Raw genomic sequence first — 19519 nt, forward strand, 5'->3', positions numbered from 1 at the left:
AAAATGACTTTTGTTATCGAGACTTTGTTGTATACCTGAGAAGTTACTGTATGGAGGAAATAACTAAGCCTTAGGAGTTGCGTAATGCTGGATTCCAAGTCAAGCTCCCTTATTAACTAAGTTACATAACCTCTCTGAGGCTAAGTATCCATAAAATAGGGATGATACCGCCAAAAAACTACTGAAAGAAATAAGTAAGTTTAATGTAATTAAAAATGATTCCCACCCCCATACCTTTTCCTTTCAGAATTCCTTTGGGGCACACAAAGCAGTTTAATTTAACAAATATTTACAACGCACTTACTATTGTGTAAGGCCTTGTGACTGGACACTGCAGGAGATAAAGAGATTATAGCTGCTGTCCTCGTGGAGTTTACAATCTTCAGAGGTTAAGATAGAGAAGAAATATGTACATGATGTTTAAACTTAAGAGATCCCATATCACTTTGAACATACAGTCACTTATTACTATAATGTAATCTCCTGGAATGTAAGAATTTACACCTAGCACTACTGTGCTCCTGATTTAGTGAGCATGCAAGCATAGGAAGAAAGGTAAGAAGAAAGGGAGAAAAGAGTTCAATGAACTATACTGATTCATAAATTCTATTAAGTGCATCTTACTTCCAAAATACAGGAAGTTACTTAAGGTGCTTTTTTGAGGGCAAGCAGGAGAAGGTAGGTAGCAGAAGGATTATCTTTTTTAAATGCTTTTTTAAACCCATGCTTTAAAGGAAAGCATTTTTCCAATAAACTATAGCCCATTAAATAAATGAACACCTTAAGGTTTTACTAACATAAGCTAATTTAAAATAAAAACATAGCATGGACCTAAAATACTGCCAGCATGATGCTCTATTTCAGAGGTGGACAAACTACAGCCTGCAGCCTTTTTTGTACACCTGCAAGATAAGAATGGCTTTTACATTTTTAAAGAGTTGTAAAAACAACAATAGGAAGAATATAGTGGGCTTCCCTGGTGGCGCAGTGGTTAAGAATCTGCCTGCCAATGCAGGGGACAAGGGTTCGAGCCCTGGTCCAGGAAGATCCCACATGCCGCGGAGCAACTAAGCCTGTGCACCACAACTACTAAGCCTGTGCTCTAGAGCCCGTGAGCCACAACTACTGAGCCCGCGTGCCGCAACTATTGAAGCCCACGTGCCTAGAGCCCGTGCTCCACAACGAGAGAAGCCACCGCAATGAGAAGCCCGCGCACTGCAACAATGAGTAGCCCCTGCTCGCCGCAACTAGAGAAAGCCCGCGTGCAGCAACGAAAACCCAACACAGCCAAAAATAAATAAATAAAATAAATTTATTAAAAAAAAAAAAAAAAAGAATATAGGACTGCATATGTGGCCAGTAATGCCTAAAGTATTTACTATCTGTCCTGTGACAGAAAGTTTGCCAACTCCCACTCTACTTCATAACAGAATTTTGAGTCTCTCACTAAATTAAGTACCTTGATACTTCTATATTTACATTCAAGGCAATTTATATGATTGCTCTCTCCACTCCCCTGCCCTGCTGTCTCTCTACTTACTAGCCACTTTCTTCACATACAAGTATCTTCACAAATATTAATTACAATATACCGGGGTGGCAAAAAAAAAACCTAGAGGCTGACCACGTCTTCTGTTTAATAACAAGCATTCTAGCACAAGCATTTTTCCAAGAATGAGTTTAGGTTCTGCAGTGGAATAGTAAATTGGGCCTATGTTGACCAGAACCCATGACTTATGCCAACTTCTCCATCCGTATACATCCAATATTGGAGAAGAGGAGACAGTTCCCAGGGCTAAACCAATAAACTGATTAATAATAGGCTGGGATAATAATATTCACCTAGCTTCAACGACAAGGTTAAAACAGATATGAGATGGTGACTTAGAGCTAAATTCAATAAATGTGTGGGACATCTATAGATTTGACACTAAGTTCTTCTCCACTTATATCATATGGCATAAAGTCAAGAAGGGTTAGTGATACATTTAAGACTTTCAACAATAAAAATAAAGTGAAAAAAGAGAACATCTATGCTCTAAACAGCAAGAGTAAAATAGACAGTGCAATCTAACAACACTACAGAATTAGTCAGAAAATCTGGAAAGCAGTACGAACCTACTGGACTAATACATCAGAAAGAACTATTTTCATTTCAGCACAACCAGTAATATGTGATATGGGGCAAAAAGTACTAAAAATCATTTTCCAAAACAAGCAACACAAGAATAAAACATTCCTTTCCCAACGCTAGAACGGAAAAGCCAGAAGCCTACTTTCCTTGAAACTACCGAAACCTGAAAAGCATTGACTCAAAACTGAGAGGTCTTTATACTTCCCCAATAATTAAACATTCTGCAAAAGAAATCATAATTTAACACACACTCTTTAAAGAGATGAATGAGAAAGACTTAAGGGGAAATCTTATTTTAAGGACTACGTTACACAGACTCAAAAGTTTGATAAAAAGTTTATTATTTTTAAGGAGAGGTCTCTAATCAATACGATTTTGATACATCGCATGTTGATACAATGAGAAACTAACTAGAAATGCAAATGTTTTTTCATTCCAGGAGAAACTTTTTAAGTCATTAACTCTAACTCCCTAAAATGCAAACCTACAATCTTCGGATTTTGAATATATTCCATATATATTTTCAAGGTGTCAATGCATTTAAAATTTCCTTTATGCCTAACTTTCTTTAATGGTTTTATTACAATTTCTAATAATGAAATTAGCATTATAACACCAATATAATCAACATACAAATACTTGTTTATTCATTACCATACCAATTACTTAACATGAGAAGAACCAGCAGTGAAAAAGTAGCTTCTGAAACCACTGGTATGCACTACAGGAGCGCTAACACATACACAGGACTTATTAAGCATTTATATAGCACATTTATATTTGCCAAGTGCTTCATAGTCACTTTTATTAGCTGTTTCTAGTCCAAAACAATCCATGAAGAACTTTACAGAAGAGGAACCTAGGCCCAGAGAGGAACCAAAGAAAATTTTACTCTGGAGGAAATAACACCATTCTCTTACAATACACGCCTGATCCTTCAAGTCACCTTTCATCTGTAGAATGAATTTTGCAAAAATAAGTTATTAATAAATGTGAAAAATAGCAAGGAAATATTGAATTCTCTGGAACAAACCGTTAGACTGTTTAAACACTCTTAAATACTTGGGACTAACTACTATGTTTCATTATACAGACACAACTATAAGGAAGTAAAATTCTCTCAAATGCCAAACTTAAAGTGGGGTTATTTTTCATACTTGCTAAAAAAAAAAAAAAAAAAGTAACCAAAGCAGCTCATCTAACAAGTTTAAAGTCAGGTTCTGTAATAAGGAGTCAGGTTCTGTTACCAAAAAAAGTAGAACCCAACGAAAAGCAGTGTGTGTAAGGAGGAAGTTCTGGAAGAAGTCAGAATCTACTGCCTAACCCGCTCAGTCAATATATCTCTCCTAAAATAATGGTTATGACCAGAACTTGTGGTTTAATCACTGCATATCTATCTCAGCACCAGCAATGGATCCCATTCAATGTTTTGGAGGAGAAAAACTTGAGCCAGCGCTAGATGTGGAGGAAAGTTCCTTCCTTGGCCCATTTAAACACCCCCCCCCCATTTATTTTCTCTCGGTGTTGCATCTTAATGAGAAGAAAAAACAGAAACAAAAACTATACGCTCACCTAGAGCGCAGTTTGCCTGCGGAGTTGTCAGGACCCCAGGTCTCTCAATCAGAGCCCGTAAACCTAATTCCCTAGTCAGAGCTCATCCAGCTAACAGTCCCAGCCGGTAAATCAAGCGCTCTTCCTCACCCCCTCCCTCCTATCTCCCGGGGCCAACTCCGTGACCCACATCCCTACACCCTGCACAGAGCCGCAAACTCTGCACCCCCATTATACTTCCTCCCTGGTGGCTCCCCAGTTACCCTTCACCCCAGCCGCCACCCCATCTTTGTCTCGCAACCCCAAACACACACCTCAACGTTCCCTCACTCCCAACCGCAGCCCTTCCCCCACCGCCGACCCCCATCCTCCCGGTCTCCTCCCCACCCCCATATTCCCCACCCCTGCGCCCCGTCACCCCAGCTCCTCGCCTCCCCAGCCTCGCATGACCCGTCCCCTCCCCCAGCTTCCTCTGTCCCTTCCTTCCCGTCCCTCGGCCCCTCCGCCCACGCCCACCCCTACTCCCGCGGGTCCTCTGCAGGCCTTTCACCTTGTCCATGAGCTTCCAGCACTTCTCCACCATCTTCTTGTCCACGGTCCCCGGAGGGTGGGGGCTGAGGTGGTGGTGGTGGTGGTGGTGCGGCTGGAAGGCGTCCTTCATGAGCCCAATCAGGCCGCCCGAGCCCGAACCCCCGGAGCCGCCGCCGCCCCCGGCCCCAGAGCTCTTTTTCACATTGCCGGCCATAGCCCGGGGAGGGTTAGGGGCCCAGCCGCGTCCGCCGGCTCCGCTTGGCTGCGAGTGAGGGAAAGAAGGAGGGCGTGAAGGAGGGGCCTCTCCCGGCCGCCGCCGTCACAGCCGCCGGCCGTCCGGGCGGAGGGAGGGGCGGTCGCGGGGAGGGGAGTGGGCGGCGCCGGGAGCGTGGGTCCGCGCGGGCGCGCCCCTTCAGAGAGCGCGATCCCGGGGGCGGGAGGAGCGCGCGGAGCGGGCGGCCGCGTCCGGACTGGGGAGCGACCCCTCCTGTGCCACCCCCTCCCAAGCCACAGCTCCCGGAAAGCTGCGGCCAAGTTTCCGCGCCGTCTCCCCCGCCCCTACCGTGAGTGGCGGGAGGGGCGGTGGGGGGGGGGGGGGGGAGTGCTGCCCAGGCGGAACCTTCGCGCTGCGCCCCCTGCTGGAGGAGCGGGGAAAGGGCGGGGCGGGGTCTAACGTGGAGCCTGCGCACTAGGCAGAAGCCGAGCCCTCCGTGTTCCTTGTGGGTTGTGGGATGACCTTCCTGGAGGCGGTCATTGGGCTATTTAAATTAAGACAGGTGGCCGTAGAAAGAATCTGAACTTCAAGTCTTTACCCCACACCTGACAAATGAGGAAATTGAACTTAAAGTTGTTTGCTTCTTAACACTGTGGGAGAAAAAGGGAAATTTTTTCCCCACTCCCTAGTGTTTTAAACTCCTAGTTAAGTCAGGACCAAGGACAGGAATGTGAATGCTGCAGATTGTTGCATCCTGATTAGATCCCAGAAAGGCTTGAGACACTTAGGCCTCGAGCTCTTCTTCCAGGCCCTTTGACCCTTCTGAAAACAAAACACTTCCCCCTTTTTTTGCTTTGAACACAAGTTCCTTTTCTGGAAATTGAATATGTACTTAAGATTCCCCTGCTCAGCGCACTGCACTACAGGTGGGCACCACCAGCATCGAGCCCTGACCACAGAAACCTTGAGCTTCAAGCCCTGGCCTGAGGAGTCCTCGCTCCTCCCAGGGAAGAGCAATGCGGGTCCCAGTCATTTCCACTTTTCTAGTCTCAAAGTTCCGCTGGAAGAACTTTGAAAAAAAGAACCTCTCTCCCAAAGAAGGAAGTGCCCTGCCCTAATTTGCTAATTCTGAGCCTCAGCTTTGGGAGCATGCAGGCCCTGGTGTCTCAATAAGTACTCACTTCCGCCTTAGATACCCCACCTGGCTCTTCTCCAAACTCTTGACTGATTAGGGAATTAAGCTTATCAAACAGTCCTGTAAGAGGGGAAAAAATATCCTTGTCTGCAATTCAATGGCCTGTATCTAAGATTGATTGCGGAGTCAAAATTATCATTTCCTATCAGTAGAATTTCCATTCGTCAATTCCTACCTAGAAAGAGTTAAAATGTCTAAAGAAAACATATAGACAAAGCTCTTAGATAATTGTCAAAACTTCCCATCCTTAGTGCGTCCACCCTTAGTTGCAGGCTCTCCTTTCCTCTCCCTTGGTCTATTGAAACCTTTTCCTCACTGATTTCCCTGCCACCTACTGCCACCAGACCAGTGTTCCTAAAGTATAGGTCTGACAGCATAAAGCAAAACAAAACAAAACAAAAAACTTTAAATGCTCCCCATTGCCTCCTGAATGAAATTAACAGTTATGATCTAACTCCAAACTACCTTGCAGTTTTATACTATTCCAGTACATATATCCTATGCTGGGTGACTCACCAACTCACAAAATACCACAATTCTTTCTTTTTTCATCACTATTACTCAGAGCATTCCCTCTGCCTAAAGAGTGCTACTAAAGTCCAATCCATTTTTTTATACTCAACTCAAATATTGTCCTCCTTACCAGACAGTCCTCCTCTAAATTTCCGTAATCATCTATTTCTCACCTGCCACACATTAATTTATGCTATATTGTCTTATCGACTTTGGTCTTCCACAGTACTTAGCACACTGTAGACATGCAAGGGTACTTTTTCCCCTCGTAGTCAAATCCTAGATTTTATGGAGTACAGGTTAAGAAATTAACCCTTGGAGCTGTGTATGAACCTGTAGGTCATCTTCACAATGTACATCATCATTGTACATCTCTGGCTTGGTTTAAGGCTTCCAATTTGCATTATGTTCAGTATGGTCTGTATAGAATGGAATTGTAAAATTGGCACTCTGTTTCTGCTGCAGTAAGCCATATTTCTTTTTTTTATTATTATTATTTATTTATTTATTTACTTACTTATTTTTGGCTGCGTTGGGTCTTTGTTGTTGCGCACGGACTTTAGATGCGGCGAGCAGGGGCTACTCTTCGTTGTGGTGTGCGGGCTTCTCATTGCAGTGGCTTCTCTTGTTGCGGAGCACAGGCTCTAGGCGCGTAGGCTTCAGTAGTTGTGGCACGTGGGCTCAGTAGTTGTGACTCGCGGGCACTAGAGCGCAGGCTCAGTAGTTGTGGCACACTGACTTAGTTGCTCCGCAGCATGTGGGATCTTCCCGGACCAGGGCTTGAACCCGTGTCCCCTGCTTTGGCAGGCAGATTCTTAACCACTGCACCACCAGGGAAGTCCCCATATTTCTTTTAATATATGATGACCTATATTTGTCTCACATTTGAATGAAGTAGAGAGGGTGACGCTTCTCTCCTCTGTATCTCTTTAAAACCCCCAGAAGGGATCCTATTCAAAGGAAGACAGAGTTCTGCTGAAATGATCGTTCCTGTTTTCATTTAGGAACTGAGGTTAATGAAGAAAGAAAGAAAGATTGACCTTTCTTTCACAATTTTCACTTGGCTTGTTTTCAAAATGTGCTGGAGATTGAATTGTTGATCACAATGTCATTCTCATTCCTGGATTATTCTAGAGCTGGCTCAGTTTGTATCACATCATGTGACCTGTGGCAATTTTCTTATTCCATTTCACCTTCGCCCCAAACCACATCCTCTCTGCACCTGAAAGTCGGTTGACTGAATATATTTGAAAAGTAAATGCTCTTCTGAGACACGATATGTTGTTTATACTCTGTAATTTCTGTCCTCAATATGGGACTCCGTGCATCAGCACAACAGAGACACTAATTATTCTATTCAAAAGTCCTCAAACAGGCTTCTGGATGAAGGGAGGGACCAGGACAAGAACCCCTACTGCATTCCTACTCAGGGAGAGAGGGTTCTGGGGGGAGGGGGAGGGGAATAAATGAAAAACATGCTTCAAGATTAGAAGAAAAATCTCCAATTTGGGAGATGTGCACAAGGTTATCTGACACTGAGGTACAAGAAGAGTAAGCAACAGGAAGGACAAGGCCAGTTCTTCTCTTTACTCTGTAAAATGTCCCCCGGGTCAGAGAGGTACCCTGCAGCCACGAAGGTGACAAATACATATCGTCAGCCTCTGCCTGAATCTGTCTGCTCCCTAGAGGAAGGATTTTTTCCCCCAGATCTCATGGCTGTTTCTTCAGATCTGTTCCTGACAACAGGCAATTGACCAAAAATGACCAAAAAATGTTGAGGAAGACAGAGATAGAAATATCTAAAGAAAGAGTCAGCAGTTCCCTTAATCCGCAGGGGGAAAAGCCCTGAAGTTTCTGCTGTTTTCATTCTAGCCAGTATGGTGTCCAGAGATCCCAGTGACAGACAGACAACAAGGCTCCCAATAGCACAGGGCTGGAGAGAAGGGGTGGGGGACGAGGGCTGCTGACCAGGGCAAACCACTCGTCATTGTCCCTTCCCCAGATTTATTTTTCCAACTCTTCATGACTCCAGCAAGAAGCATCCCTAAGGGGGGGTACCCCCCCCCCCCCGCAACATTGCTCAGTAAATAATTTAAATAGAAAAACGCAGGACTCAGTAGAAGGTCAAGTAAGTCCGCTAGAGGGAGCCCCAACCAACTCAGTACGGCAGGGAGCCAAGCAAGGTATTTTCTCAGCACCTGTCTGCAAGTCAACCACAGACCGGAATACAGGAAAAGAGGCAATACATTAAGTCACAATGAGAGAAGACAGTCCTGTAAATACCCAGGGAAAATCGAGGCCTTTCAAGATTTACAAAATCAAAGATTTCTTTTTTATTTTTTGGCCGCACGCTGTGGCTTGCAGGATCTTATTTCCCCAACCAAGGATCGAACCCGTGCCCCTTGCAGTGGAAGAGCAGAGTTCTAACCACTGGACAGCCAGGGAATTCCCCAAAATCAAAGATTTAAAGACCAGGAAACTGAGGCTGAGCAAGTTTAAATGGCTTGCTCAAGTTTACATATCCGGACGGAGCGGATAAGAACTCACAGCTCCTATCTCTAACCAGTGCCCTTTCTTCTCCATTTGCATCTCTCTATGTCAACACCCTGGGGTCCTGGGTCTACCTCTCCTTTGCGTCTCATTTCTCTGAAAGGGGAAACTCTCTCAACCACCTTCTTCTGCACTTCTTTCCTTCATACACCACAGAGTGCCTTCCTGAAGGAGAGCTTCAATTTTAAACCTAATAATGTCATTTTGTTGATGAGACCTTGGGATGTGTAAATTGCCCAAAATGGCTACTGTCAGTCCTTTTCCTCTGTATCAGCACAACAGCATTATTTCAGATGTGTAAATCTGTAATTTGTAAGTCTCCAAATTGCAGGCTGTGCTACAGAGAAGTGAATCATAGATGATCGGCTCCAAAGCCCTTTCTCCTCAAACTAAGGATTTGGGGATAAGGAGAGTATTGGCCCTCTGAGACCTTGGTATTTTAAGCTTTGTATTTAGTCCCTTCTACCTTCCTATGAACACCATGTTTCCCAGTTGCCCGGACAACATGCAGCCTCCAGAAACCCAACCTTCCAGTTCTCAGTCCCGCCCCCGACGGAAATTTGCCACTCTGGATTGGTTCCCAGAACCCAGTCTCCTCCTCTGGCTCCTAGATCATTGGGCCTTTTCTCTGCCCCTCCTCGTGAGTGGGTCACACCACAGGAAGACACAACAGAGGCAAGAGAAGGTCTTGCAGGAAGAGGCAGGGTAAGGATGATGGGAAGAGGAAAGGGACCAGGTACTGAGCTTTGTTTTCTCTGAAAGAGGATTGAGAGGAATGATTTCTGTACTTAGAACCTGACCGGTAGAGAGAAACAACTCCATCCTTCCCAGTGGCCTCAGCCTTGCCTAAGTTTCCAAGGAAACCAAGAAAAGAAGCTTCTGAAAAGTATAAGAAACAGAGTTGGAGACTAGAACACTAATTCTCCTGGGACTCCTGGTTCAGTCTAGGGGTCAGGAAAGCAGCTCCATGTCCAGACCTAAATACGAGTCCCCTCTCTCCCCCAGGACAGCAAGGAAATATGACCTAAGACCACAGAAAAAGGGACAAAAGCTGGGACACAGAAGAAGAAAAGGAATGCAGCTGTTGGTGAGTCAGGCTGGGTGGAGGTGAGTGCCCCCTGCCTCTCCACGTTCTGGCTCAGAGACCGAGCAGAGGTCCTCCAGAGAGAATTCAGCCCTCTGCATGATAAGACGGAGCTGTCTTGACCCTCCTCCTTCATATCTGCATCCAGGTTCCATGGAGCTGGGGAAGTGGGGAAATCAACACCCATGCCCATCTGAACCCCCTCTGGCTCTGTGCCTTCCTTATGTATTCATTACACATCTTTTGAGTACCTGCCATGTGCTGGGCAGTGAACTCATTAGACTTTGCCATCAGAGATCCCTCATTTAGTGGTCCTGAGATCTGCAAAAAAAAAAGTCCAGGATGTGGGATGAGGATGGGAGGGGAGTAGGTAAGGCTGAGATCCTGACAAGCTGAGGCTCTGCCATCTTGCCAGGGCAGATGTGGAGACTGAATCCATGCACAGGCTGGCACTGCTGGAAAAGGAGCTGCTCCAAGACCACTTGGGTAAGAAGGGTGGAAGTTCTGGGGGCAATAGAGGTGGGACAATGGGCATTTCTGTATCCCTGGGAGCTTGAAGGGTTGGAGCTATGGTGGAGGGCTGAGCTGATCTCTAACCATCCCCTAGTGGAAAAAGATTGTCAAGAGTTGGGGTTGTGAGGAAACGGTGGGCAGTAAGGGTTGATAAAGGCAGCTATTTTTTTCTTAATTTTTTGTCCACACCACGCGGAATGACGGTTCCCTGACCAGGGATCGAACCCTCACCCCCTGCGGTAGAAGCACGGAGTTCCAATCGCTGGACTGCCAGGGAAGTCCCAAGGCAGCTATTTTTCATAGCCAGAACACAGAGGGAGTTTGCGCTTCTTAATAACGAAGAGCCTGTAGGATTCTAGGGGGGAAATAAAACAAACACCGGAATGACAATGAGAGGCTGGCAGCCTGCTGCCGGGTTTCCAAAGGTGGGCAGAGTCCATCAAGGCCATGGGGGCTGATTTAGTGGGGTCCGCAGCCAGTCCTGAGGGCTGCTCTGGGACTGTTCACAGCTCTGTGGAGGGATGAGGCCCGCTGAGCCAAGGCTTCTGAAGACCAGCTGAAGCAGAGGATACAAGAACTGGAGGCTGAACTGGAGGGGGCCCGGAGTGAAGGGAAGGCCATATATGCAGGTGTGCAGTTGATGAAGCAGGTGGGCAGGAGACAGAGGCCTGGAAGAGGACACCCAAGGGGGCCAGAGGATGCTGGGTAGGGAGACAAGGAGGACTCCCATCTGCCATGCCTAGTCTCAGCCTTCCCAGCACACACAAGAATCCTGAAGGAACCAAACAAAGGCCTCTGGGATCTTGGGCAGGGACCTTCCACGATGGCCCATGCCACGCGCTTGATGCTGTGTGGGTTACAAAACGCAGCCACAGCCTTTATCTCATTCATCCCGTGGGACTGAGTGGGGAGAAGGGCCTGAATCCCCATCCTGAGTGGCAGGGGGAAGGGGACCTTGTTTCCTAGCTCCTTCCCCAGCTTCTCAGAATCACCACAAGAAGAACCAAAAGGCCTTTATGCACCTGCCCCACTGGACCAAGCAGAGCCCTCCCCACTCACAACTTCCCATCCTTTCTCCATCGCTCTGTCCCCACCTGGGTCCCTGGCCACCCACCGTCCCCACCACAGAGATGAGTCTTCAGTGCTGCACCCTGCAGGAGGCGATGGAGACCCACAGCAGGCAGCTGGCGGAGGAAGTGAGGGGCCTTCGGGAGCAGTTAGGTCGGCTTCCCCACCCTCGAAGCCCTTTCTCTCGGAGGATCACTGCTGCTGTCCAGACTGAAGAGGTGGATTTAGGATGGTTCTTCTCTAGAAGACTGCAATCTAAGCTCTCATACTGCTTTCCCCACTGACTTTCCCACCATTGAGAATTGCAGCAGACGGTTCAGGACGGCAAAAAAAAAAAAAAAAATCTTAAGTTATAAGAAGAAGACCTAAGTCTCTCACCCCATTTCCCTCTCTCAATGGTGTCTCCAAATCCAGTTCTAACTCCCAACCACCGCCATGTCTCCCATAAGCAAAACATATTCCCGGGCTTCCCGGTGGCGCAGTGGTTGAGAATCTGCCTGCCAATGCATGGGACACGGGTTCGAGCCCTGGTCTGGGAAGATCCCACATGCCGCGGAGCAACTAGGCCCATGAGCCACAACTACTGAGCCTGCGTGTCTGGAGCCTGTGCTCCGCAACAAGAGAGGCCCGCACATCGCGATGAAGAGTGGCCCCCGCTTGCCGCAACTAGAGAAAGCCCTTGCACAGAAACAAAGACCCAACACAGCCAAAAATAAAATAATAAATAAATAATAAATTAATTTTTTTAAAAAAACAGTACAAATAATTTTTTTTTTTTTAAAGCTTGATGGTATTCACATTGCTTAATTTGTGTCATGCTTTATTTATTTATTTTATTTCTTTATTTATGGCTGTGTTGGGTCTTCGTTTCTGTGCTAGGGCTTTCTCTAGCTGCGGCAAGCGGGGGCCACTCTTCATCGCGGTGCGCAGGCCTCTCGCTGTCGTGGCCTCTCTTGTCGCGGAGCACAGGCTCCAGACGCGCATGCTCAGTAATTGTGGCTCACGGGCCCAGCCGCTCCGCGGCATGTGGGACCTTCCCAGACCAGGGCCCGAACCCGTATCCCCTGCATTGGCAGGCAGACCCCCAACCACCGCGCCACCAGGGAAGCCCCCAAATAATTTTTTTAAAAGAACAAAACATATTCCCGCTTAGTTTGGCTGATTTTTATAATGAAACCAAGCTTAAATGAAACTGTTTAACTTACTTATTTCCTTATCTTCAAGGCCTAATGCATGGTAGGTCCTAAATAACTATTTGCTAACAAATGAGTGAGCTTCTAAATAAGCATATACATGTATGTGTGTATATATATATATATATATGGTTTTGCTCTCTTCCCTCTTGGTAACAGGATACAGTTGAAAAATTTTAGCATGGTGCACAGATTTTCCACAATTTTGGCCTCAAATTTTCTTATCCTAAAATAGCTTTAGTTTAGCTATAGATATCCAAGAGCTGCTTATCTGCCATGCAGGCCCTGAGCCCCTTTCCTAATCTTTGCCTTATCTCAAATTTAAATGCAGTCAGCATTTATGAAGCACTTCCTGCATACTAGGTGCTTTCCCATACATTATCACATTTAACTCTCACGGCAAGCCTGTGAAGTATGGGTCATTTTCTGTATAAAGATGAAGAAACTGAGTCTCAGAGAGAGATATGTCAGACATTACACAAGTAGTAAATGACAACCAGATTTGGGACCCAGATCTCTTGTCCCAAGCCCACTCTCTCTACTCTACCTTAATGGTATATTTCAGCTCTTTATAGGAACTATGGGAACGTTGATGGCTCTGGGGAAGTCTGGAATGATCCCACTCAAGTTCTGCTCTTTGGGTACCTTTGGAGACTCTGTTCAAGGGTAGAGTGTCACCACCCTGTCCTCTTTCATCCTTCTGCCCCCGTCCCCAGAGATGTGCCACAGGGAGGCTGCGGCTACACAGAGAGAGGCCGTGCAGGCCCTTGGAGAGTGGGACTGAACTCTGGCTCAGCTTCGGGCCCACGTGGCAGACATGGAGGCCAAATATGAGGAAATCTTACATGTAAGCCCTACCCTCTGAAGGCCAGCCATCCCGATGCCCAGCACCCCCCCAAAATCCCAGCTAGTGTGACAATGACAGACCAGGGGGAAAGGAAAAGAAACATCTCCACAGGGGACTCTGCTCTATCTTAAGGGGATACAACCATGCCTGCCCACTAAGAATAAGAGCTCTGAGAAAACACTGGCTAGGAAAGCTTACAGACCAACCTGGGACACCCCTCCTCCAGCCCTCTCCCTTCCTGAGATCTGAAGCTTGGTGTCTGCAGGACAGCCTGGACTGGCTCTCGGCCAAACTGAGAGCCGTCAAGCCTCAGTGGGATGGGGCTGTGCTGAGACTCCACGCCCGGCACAAGGAGCAGCTCCGCCAGTTTGGACTCAACCCCCTGGATCTTTGACTGTGAGCCTCTAGTCTCTGGGGCCCTCTGAGGCCCCAGCAATAAAGCTGTCTGGATGTAGAACTCAACAGGACTGTGGGCTGTGATTTTTGGCAGAGATGAGTGCCCCTCATGTGAACATCTCAGTTCTGGGCTGACCCATTACCCTGAAGACTGAATAAGAAGAGAGAAATTTGACAAGGTCTCAACTTCTCTCCTAGAGAAACTGGGTCCCACCCCTTGAGCCTGAGGCCCTTTTGGTCACCCTACCTCCACCAACACCAACAAAGGCAGCCAGATTTGTGGGGAAAGGCCATTTCTACAATAGACCAACAGTGTGACCAGGCACCAGCTCCCACAATCCTAAGGTGCCCACAGAGGGAAGGTGCAGCCGGTCTCCAAATTCCTGCAATATACCCAACAGTCCTGGAGTCATGCTTAGGGCAAATTCCAGGTGGCTTCAATCCTAGCCGGCCCCACAGCCCACCGGGAAAGGGAAAGCTCTCTGTTTCTCCTCTATTTTACTACAACGTTCTCAGTTCTACTTCATTTCTGGTGAAACGTGGAGGAGGGAGGTTTCCCACACCAAGTAATTCTCCGTAGACACAATTTAACTTTTGTGTTACAATTTAACTCAATTCCGACACTTTCTACTTGGAGGTACCATCAGATCCCGCAGGTTAAGGGCTCTGTCCCACAGACTGCCCTCGACCTCAAATACCAATCTCGAGTCCAGGTTGTCACTTGTGCCTCTGACCTACTAGCTATCACTCAGAGGTTCCCACAACCCCCTCCTTGGGTTCAAACATTTGCTAGAGCGATTGAACTCAGGGAAACAGTTTACTTACTAGATTACCAGTTTATTATAAAGAACACAACTCAGGAACAGCCAGAGGGAAGAGATACACCGGCGAGGTATGAGCATGGAAGCTGCATGCCCTCTCCAGGTGCGCCACCCTCCCAGCACCTCCACGTGTTCAGCAATGCGGAAAGCTCTCTGAAACTGTCCTTTTGGGTTTCTATGGAGGCTTCATTATGTAGGCATGATCCATCGATCCATTGAACACTGGTGATTAACTCAACCTCCAGCCCCTCTCCCCTCCCAGGAGGTTGAGGGTAGGGGTGGGGGGTGGGCACTGAAAGTTCCAACCCTCTAATCACATGACTGGTTGCCCTGGAAACCTGTGCCCCATTCTCAGGTGCTTGTCAAGAGTCATCTCATTAACAAAACTAGGTGTAGTTGAAAGGGGCTTATTGTCAAAAACAGAAGACAGCTTTATCCGTCTTACTACTTAGGAAATTCCAAGGATTTTAGGAGCTCTGTGCCAGGAAAGGGTATGAAGGCCAAACATATATTTCTTGTTATAAATCACAAAATCATACCACTCATCTCAGGCAGATCATCATCCTTGGCACACAGCTCCCAAAGATCCCACATGACTTCCTTTGGAATCAAAGGGGAGGCTCCCTCGTGGGCCCACCTGAGGCCTCTGGCCACACCCTCTTCCAGGAGGTGGGCCCATGGGAAGGGATGGAGGCCAAGGACTATCCTGTGATTGGAGGTAACCGGAGTCCTAGAGCTGCAGCTTCTAGTTTAAAGAGAGCATCTCAGCTCCCACCACCTCAGGCTGGAGAGTGGAGACAGGAAAGCTTGGGCAGATCTGTGCCAGGCATAGGGGGTGCTACAGTAGATCTGAGGCTACAGCCCAGTCCTAAGCAGAGAAAGAAGGGAAGAGGTCATTCAGAGACGAGAAGAGTTCCCTTTCCCTGCGCCCTCCCCCCTCACTGGGATGCCCAGGAACGGGGCTTCTTCCCTGGGTCCTTCTGTCCCCACCTACCATGGCCTAAAGTCCCAACCTGAGTGGCCCACACTGCTCCACGCTGCAGCCTCCCTCTCTGCCCTCTTCTCTGGCTACCCTCTGTCCTCTTCTGGCAGCTCACAATCCATCCGCCTCTCCTTCCTCACCTCTCCAGACCCTGGGGGAATCCAGGCTTCCAAGCCCTGCTGAGATCTGGCCGCCAGCTTCAGGCATAGGGGTGGCTCTGCCTCAGCCAGCTGCTGAAGTCTTTCCAGGTCATTCTCTCCGCCCATGGGATACCCGTTCACCTCCAGAATCACATCTCCCATTTGCAGTCCTGCCCGGGCAGCTGAGCCTCCTAGGGTCACCTGGTGGAATGGGGGGATGTAGAGCTTGGAACACCACGGAGAAGTCTGCTGGGTATACTGAGGCTCTGGGAGGGAAGCAGAGGAAGACTTGTCAAGAGGCAAATGATTGAGAAGATCCAAGGTCCCTGGGGCATCAGTCACCTGAGAGATGAAGAGATGAGGCCCACTGGCCACACAGCTGAGTCGGAAGCCATAGCCACCGCCAGGCCCAGGGTACAGGAAGCACTGGCGGAAGCCGCAGGGGACAGTTGTGTCTTCAACTGGTGGGTCCTTGGTCTCAACCAGAGAGGCTGAGCCGGTATCCTGGGGAGAGTCGGGAGCCTCTGTGCTCTCCAAGAAGAGAAGTGGGGACAAGCGAACCTGGAAAAGAGGAAGATAGGACAAACCCTGCTGCTTCTCCCCCCACCCAAGCCCTGCTCTCTTCCTGCCCCCTCTCCAGCCCCCGCCCCTCAGCTCGCACCATGTTGAAGAAGCGGTCAGCCTCAGGGTCAACGACAATGAGCGAGACGCAGGAGCCCTGCGCCCGGATCTTGGACACTGTCTCTTCATGGCCCAGCCCTTCCACGCTCTCCCCAGCCACAGCCACCAGCCGGTCCCCAGCTTGCATCCCGGCCTTCTCCGCTGGCAGTCCTGGGTCCACCTCCCACAGGAACTGACCTGGGATGCAGACATCCTCACTGCTCCTTCCCACTGACCCCCAGTGCCGGCCCAGGCCACTGTATGCACACCGGGGGGGCTGACCCGGGGCTGCACAGGAGGAGGAGGCCCGGGATGGGGTTCAGCCAGGGCCACCAGTTGTGTGCACTGAGAGGTGTATATATACACTTGTGTGCCCACCCCAAGGCCCACCTTCCAGCCCCGCCCCCAGGGCTCCCACTCACCGAGCCGACCGTCAAGGCCCTTCTCCTCTCGGAGCATGAACCCGAAGCCCTGGGGCCCTTTCTCTAGATGCAGACAGCGGGGCTTGGTGGGCAGTGCCCAGCCCTCTGCCAGGGGTGCAGCCAGGGGCATTCCCAGCTGGCGACACTGTTCCTCCACCTCTGGCCCTGCCACCAGCAGGGTCACCTGCTTGCCACTCTGACAAAGCTGTGGGGACACAGCAGGGCATCGGCATCAACCTCTTGGGTAGGGAGGGCAGAGGCAGGCACCTCCTCACAGCCCCTCTTCCCAGGCCCAGGAATGAGGCACTAGGGAAGGGAGGGGAGGGCCTAGCACAGAGTGCAAAGGGAAGGATGGTGACAGAGGTACAAGATCGGATCAGGCGATTAGGCGCGTCGAGGAGTCGTCCGCTTCCCGAGGCAGGGACCAGGCCCAGAGGGGTGAGGACGGATGGGAAACAGGCAGTCGTACCTTCTTGCTGAGTTGGTTATGCGTGAACTTCTCCACGCTGACCCCATTCACTTCTAGCAGTCGGGCCCCAGGGGGCACTCCTGCCCGCTCAGCTGCTCCTCCAGTGCTCAGCACTAACCAGAAAGGACCCCGATGTCCTGGAAGCCCAAACAGCAAGATTCTGCCTGCTGTCTGCCCAGAACAGGGCTGAGATCCCCCTCCTGACCCCTCCCGAGCTCTAAGCTCACCTTGGGTGATACTGAAGCCAAAGCCACCCTCGTCTTTCACTACGTGGCACAGCCGAGGCCGGACCCCTCGGCCGAGAGTGGGACAGAGGTGGGCATCGTTCCCCCGCTGAGCTAGGGCCACCTCATGCACGTGCTGCGCCAAAACCGTCAGCAATACCCGAGGACCGCTGGCCCGGATGCGGCGTATCACCTGAACGGTGGGCACACGGAGCGGGCTTGGGCTGGCCCCTCTTGCCAGCTTCCCCTCCCTGGAAGCTACACTTTTCACCATGGGAACCAGCTCTCTGGAGGGTTTCACGCAACCATTTGGACCTGGGCATCCCTAAATTCTGGGAGATGGGGGAGGTTGAGGCTTGGGTCCTGCCCCCATATACCCAGGGAGGTGACCAACCGGCTTCTGTCTCCCTGAGGTGCTATAGAATGTTCTCCTGTAACACAGGGGTCCCAGCCCAACCTCACCACTGAATAGTCTTCACATTCCACGACATGGTTGTTCACCCCCAGGATCCGATCTCCTTCCCGAAGACCCTGGCGCTGGGCAGAGGCGCCTGGCTCCACCCTGCACACCACATGCCCAGCCCTGCCCCGCTGCTGCTGCAAGTGGAAGCCAAAACTCCTGCCCTCCTCTCTGTTCAGCAGATAGAAGCGAGGTCGTTCCAGGCTCCAGAGATCTGGAAGGGGAGGTGGGCAGCAGAAAAGGGGGAGAAGAGGGGACATGACCCAAGTACCAGTCACCTTGTGTCTGGCAGACCCTGCCCCTGTGATAGAACACCAGACAGGCTTCTGCCCAGTTTGGTATTGGGGAGCGGGGCTGAACACGGCCCAGGCAGAGTGGGGGGGACAGAAGGAAATGCCTGGCCCCCTTCCACCTCCACGCGGTTACTCCCGCCAAGGCTGTTATCAGAGGGAGACAGAGTGAGTGGTTACCAAGGAGACGGGAAGCTGTGTGGAGCCCTGGTGGCTCTGGGGAAAGGAAACGGTTGCCCCAAGTGGTGGGGGGTTACCAGAGGGCTCGTGGTCTTCAGCCAGGGAGAGCACAGGATTATCAATGCCCAGTTTGGGGTTAAACTCAAACTTCCTGCAAGGAAGCAAGTCAAGCAGGTAGGAGAAAACTGACATCCCGACTTGGGTCCCAGGCTCGCCTTGAGGTGCTAATGGCAGCTGAAGAGCTTCCCCACCTTCAATCCCTCCTCCCTTTGCCCCAATCCTTCACAGCACGGCACTTACGGGGCCAAGGAAGCTGTGTCCTGAAGATCTGCTGGGAAAAGAAGGGGTGAGGGGAGGAGAGGCATATTCTGCCCCCCGAGACTCCTCTTCCACGGTCATTAACTGAAAGGACTTCGGGGAACCCCCAAATTCAGGACTTGCTCCAAAAGGGTCTTCCCTTCCCCTTCCTTCCCCTCCCCGGCCAAGGCCTGATATGCGCAGAAATCTGAGCGTATCAGTACAGGGCGTGGACCAGGAAGGCAGACACATCCACCCACTCACCTCTCCCCTCCTGACTTCCAGTCTATTTGCCTCAGGGCTCCAAGCCCCAGTACCAAGTGTGTCCTGGTCCCAAAGCCTTCCAATCTGCCCTCTGCCCTAAAGTCCCCCCCAGAGGATTTCTCCTGGCCTCTTACCTGCAGCTGCCTCCATGGTTGGATCAGCGAGCCAGGCTCAGTGTAGGGACAAGGTCCATCGAAACCAGCTGACCCTCCCACCTACCCTGCCACGTCCCGCCTCCTCCAAGACGCTGCCTTGGAAGCAGTCGGTAATGGTTAACGGGAGGAGAGTCTTGTCCTCTGGGGAAGTGTGTATGTCCCTCCTGCCCTATTCTTGAGCCCCGACTTCCTCAGGAGACTCTGCTGCCGTCCCAGTTCCCCCTCTGCACAGAGAAAGGTCACTGTAATTGCTGGGCACTGTAATTCCAAGCCTGGGATAAGTGTATGAGAAGGGTGACAGGAGCCCTATGGCCCAACATGGCCTACCCCCACGCTGACATCTTGTTCTTGCGCCACCCTCACCAC

At 49.8% G+C, this 19519-nt stretch overlaps 3 protein-coding genes across 3 annotated transcripts in view; 1 reads left to right on the forward strand and 2 right to left on the reverse strand.

Moving 5' to 3' along the window:
• The window catches only part of CBL (Cbl proto-oncogene), an 88189-nt gene extending 83653 nt beyond the window's left edge, over window positions 1-4536 (reverse strand). The window contains exon 1 of the mRNA XM_068554545.1: window positions 4236-4536. Coding sequence (XP_068410646.1) covers window positions 4236-4430 — 195 coding nt within the window. The 5' untranslated portion in view covers window positions 4431-4536. The remainder of the gene's footprint in view (window positions 1-4235) is intronic.
• A 4813-nt stretch (window positions 4537-9349) lies between these two features.
• DRC12 (dynein regulatory complex subunit 12 homolog) lies at window positions 9350-13855 on the forward strand. Its single transcript, XM_068556345.1, is given in 5 exon segments — window positions 9350-9393; window positions 9694-9795; window positions 10188-10258; window positions 13263-13393; window positions 13659-13855. Coding segments are annotated over 4 exon segments (363 nt in total). The 5' UTR covers window positions 9350-9393; window positions 9694-9763; the 3' UTR covers window positions 13788-13855.
• A 772-nt stretch (window positions 13856-14627) lies between these two features.
• Window positions 14628-19148, reverse strand: NHERF4 (NHERF family PDZ scaffold protein 4). Its single transcript, XM_068556344.1, has 11 exons — window positions 19133-19148; window positions 18738-18765; window positions 18515-18588; window positions 17970-18181; window positions 17511-17700; window positions 17284-17420; window positions 16815-17019; window positions 16394-16590; window positions 16075-16293; window positions 15733-15933; window positions 14628-15478 (listed from the first exon to the last, which is right to left on the reverse strand). Exons 1-11 carry the CDS (start codon window positions 19146-19148, stop codon window positions 15449-15451), a joined length of 1509 nt encoding a protein of 502 aa, XP_068412445.1. The 3' UTR covers window positions 14628-15448.
• Window positions 19149-19519: the final 371 nt, after the last annotated feature.

This window comes from Eschrichtius robustus, chromosome 11, assembly GCF_028021215.1.
Source record: "Eschrichtius robustus isolate mEscRob2 chromosome 11, mEscRob2.pri, whole genome shotgun sequence".
NCBI classification, from domain to species: Eukaryota; Metazoa; Chordata; class Mammalia; order Artiodactyla; family Eschrichtiidae; genus Eschrichtius; species Eschrichtius robustus.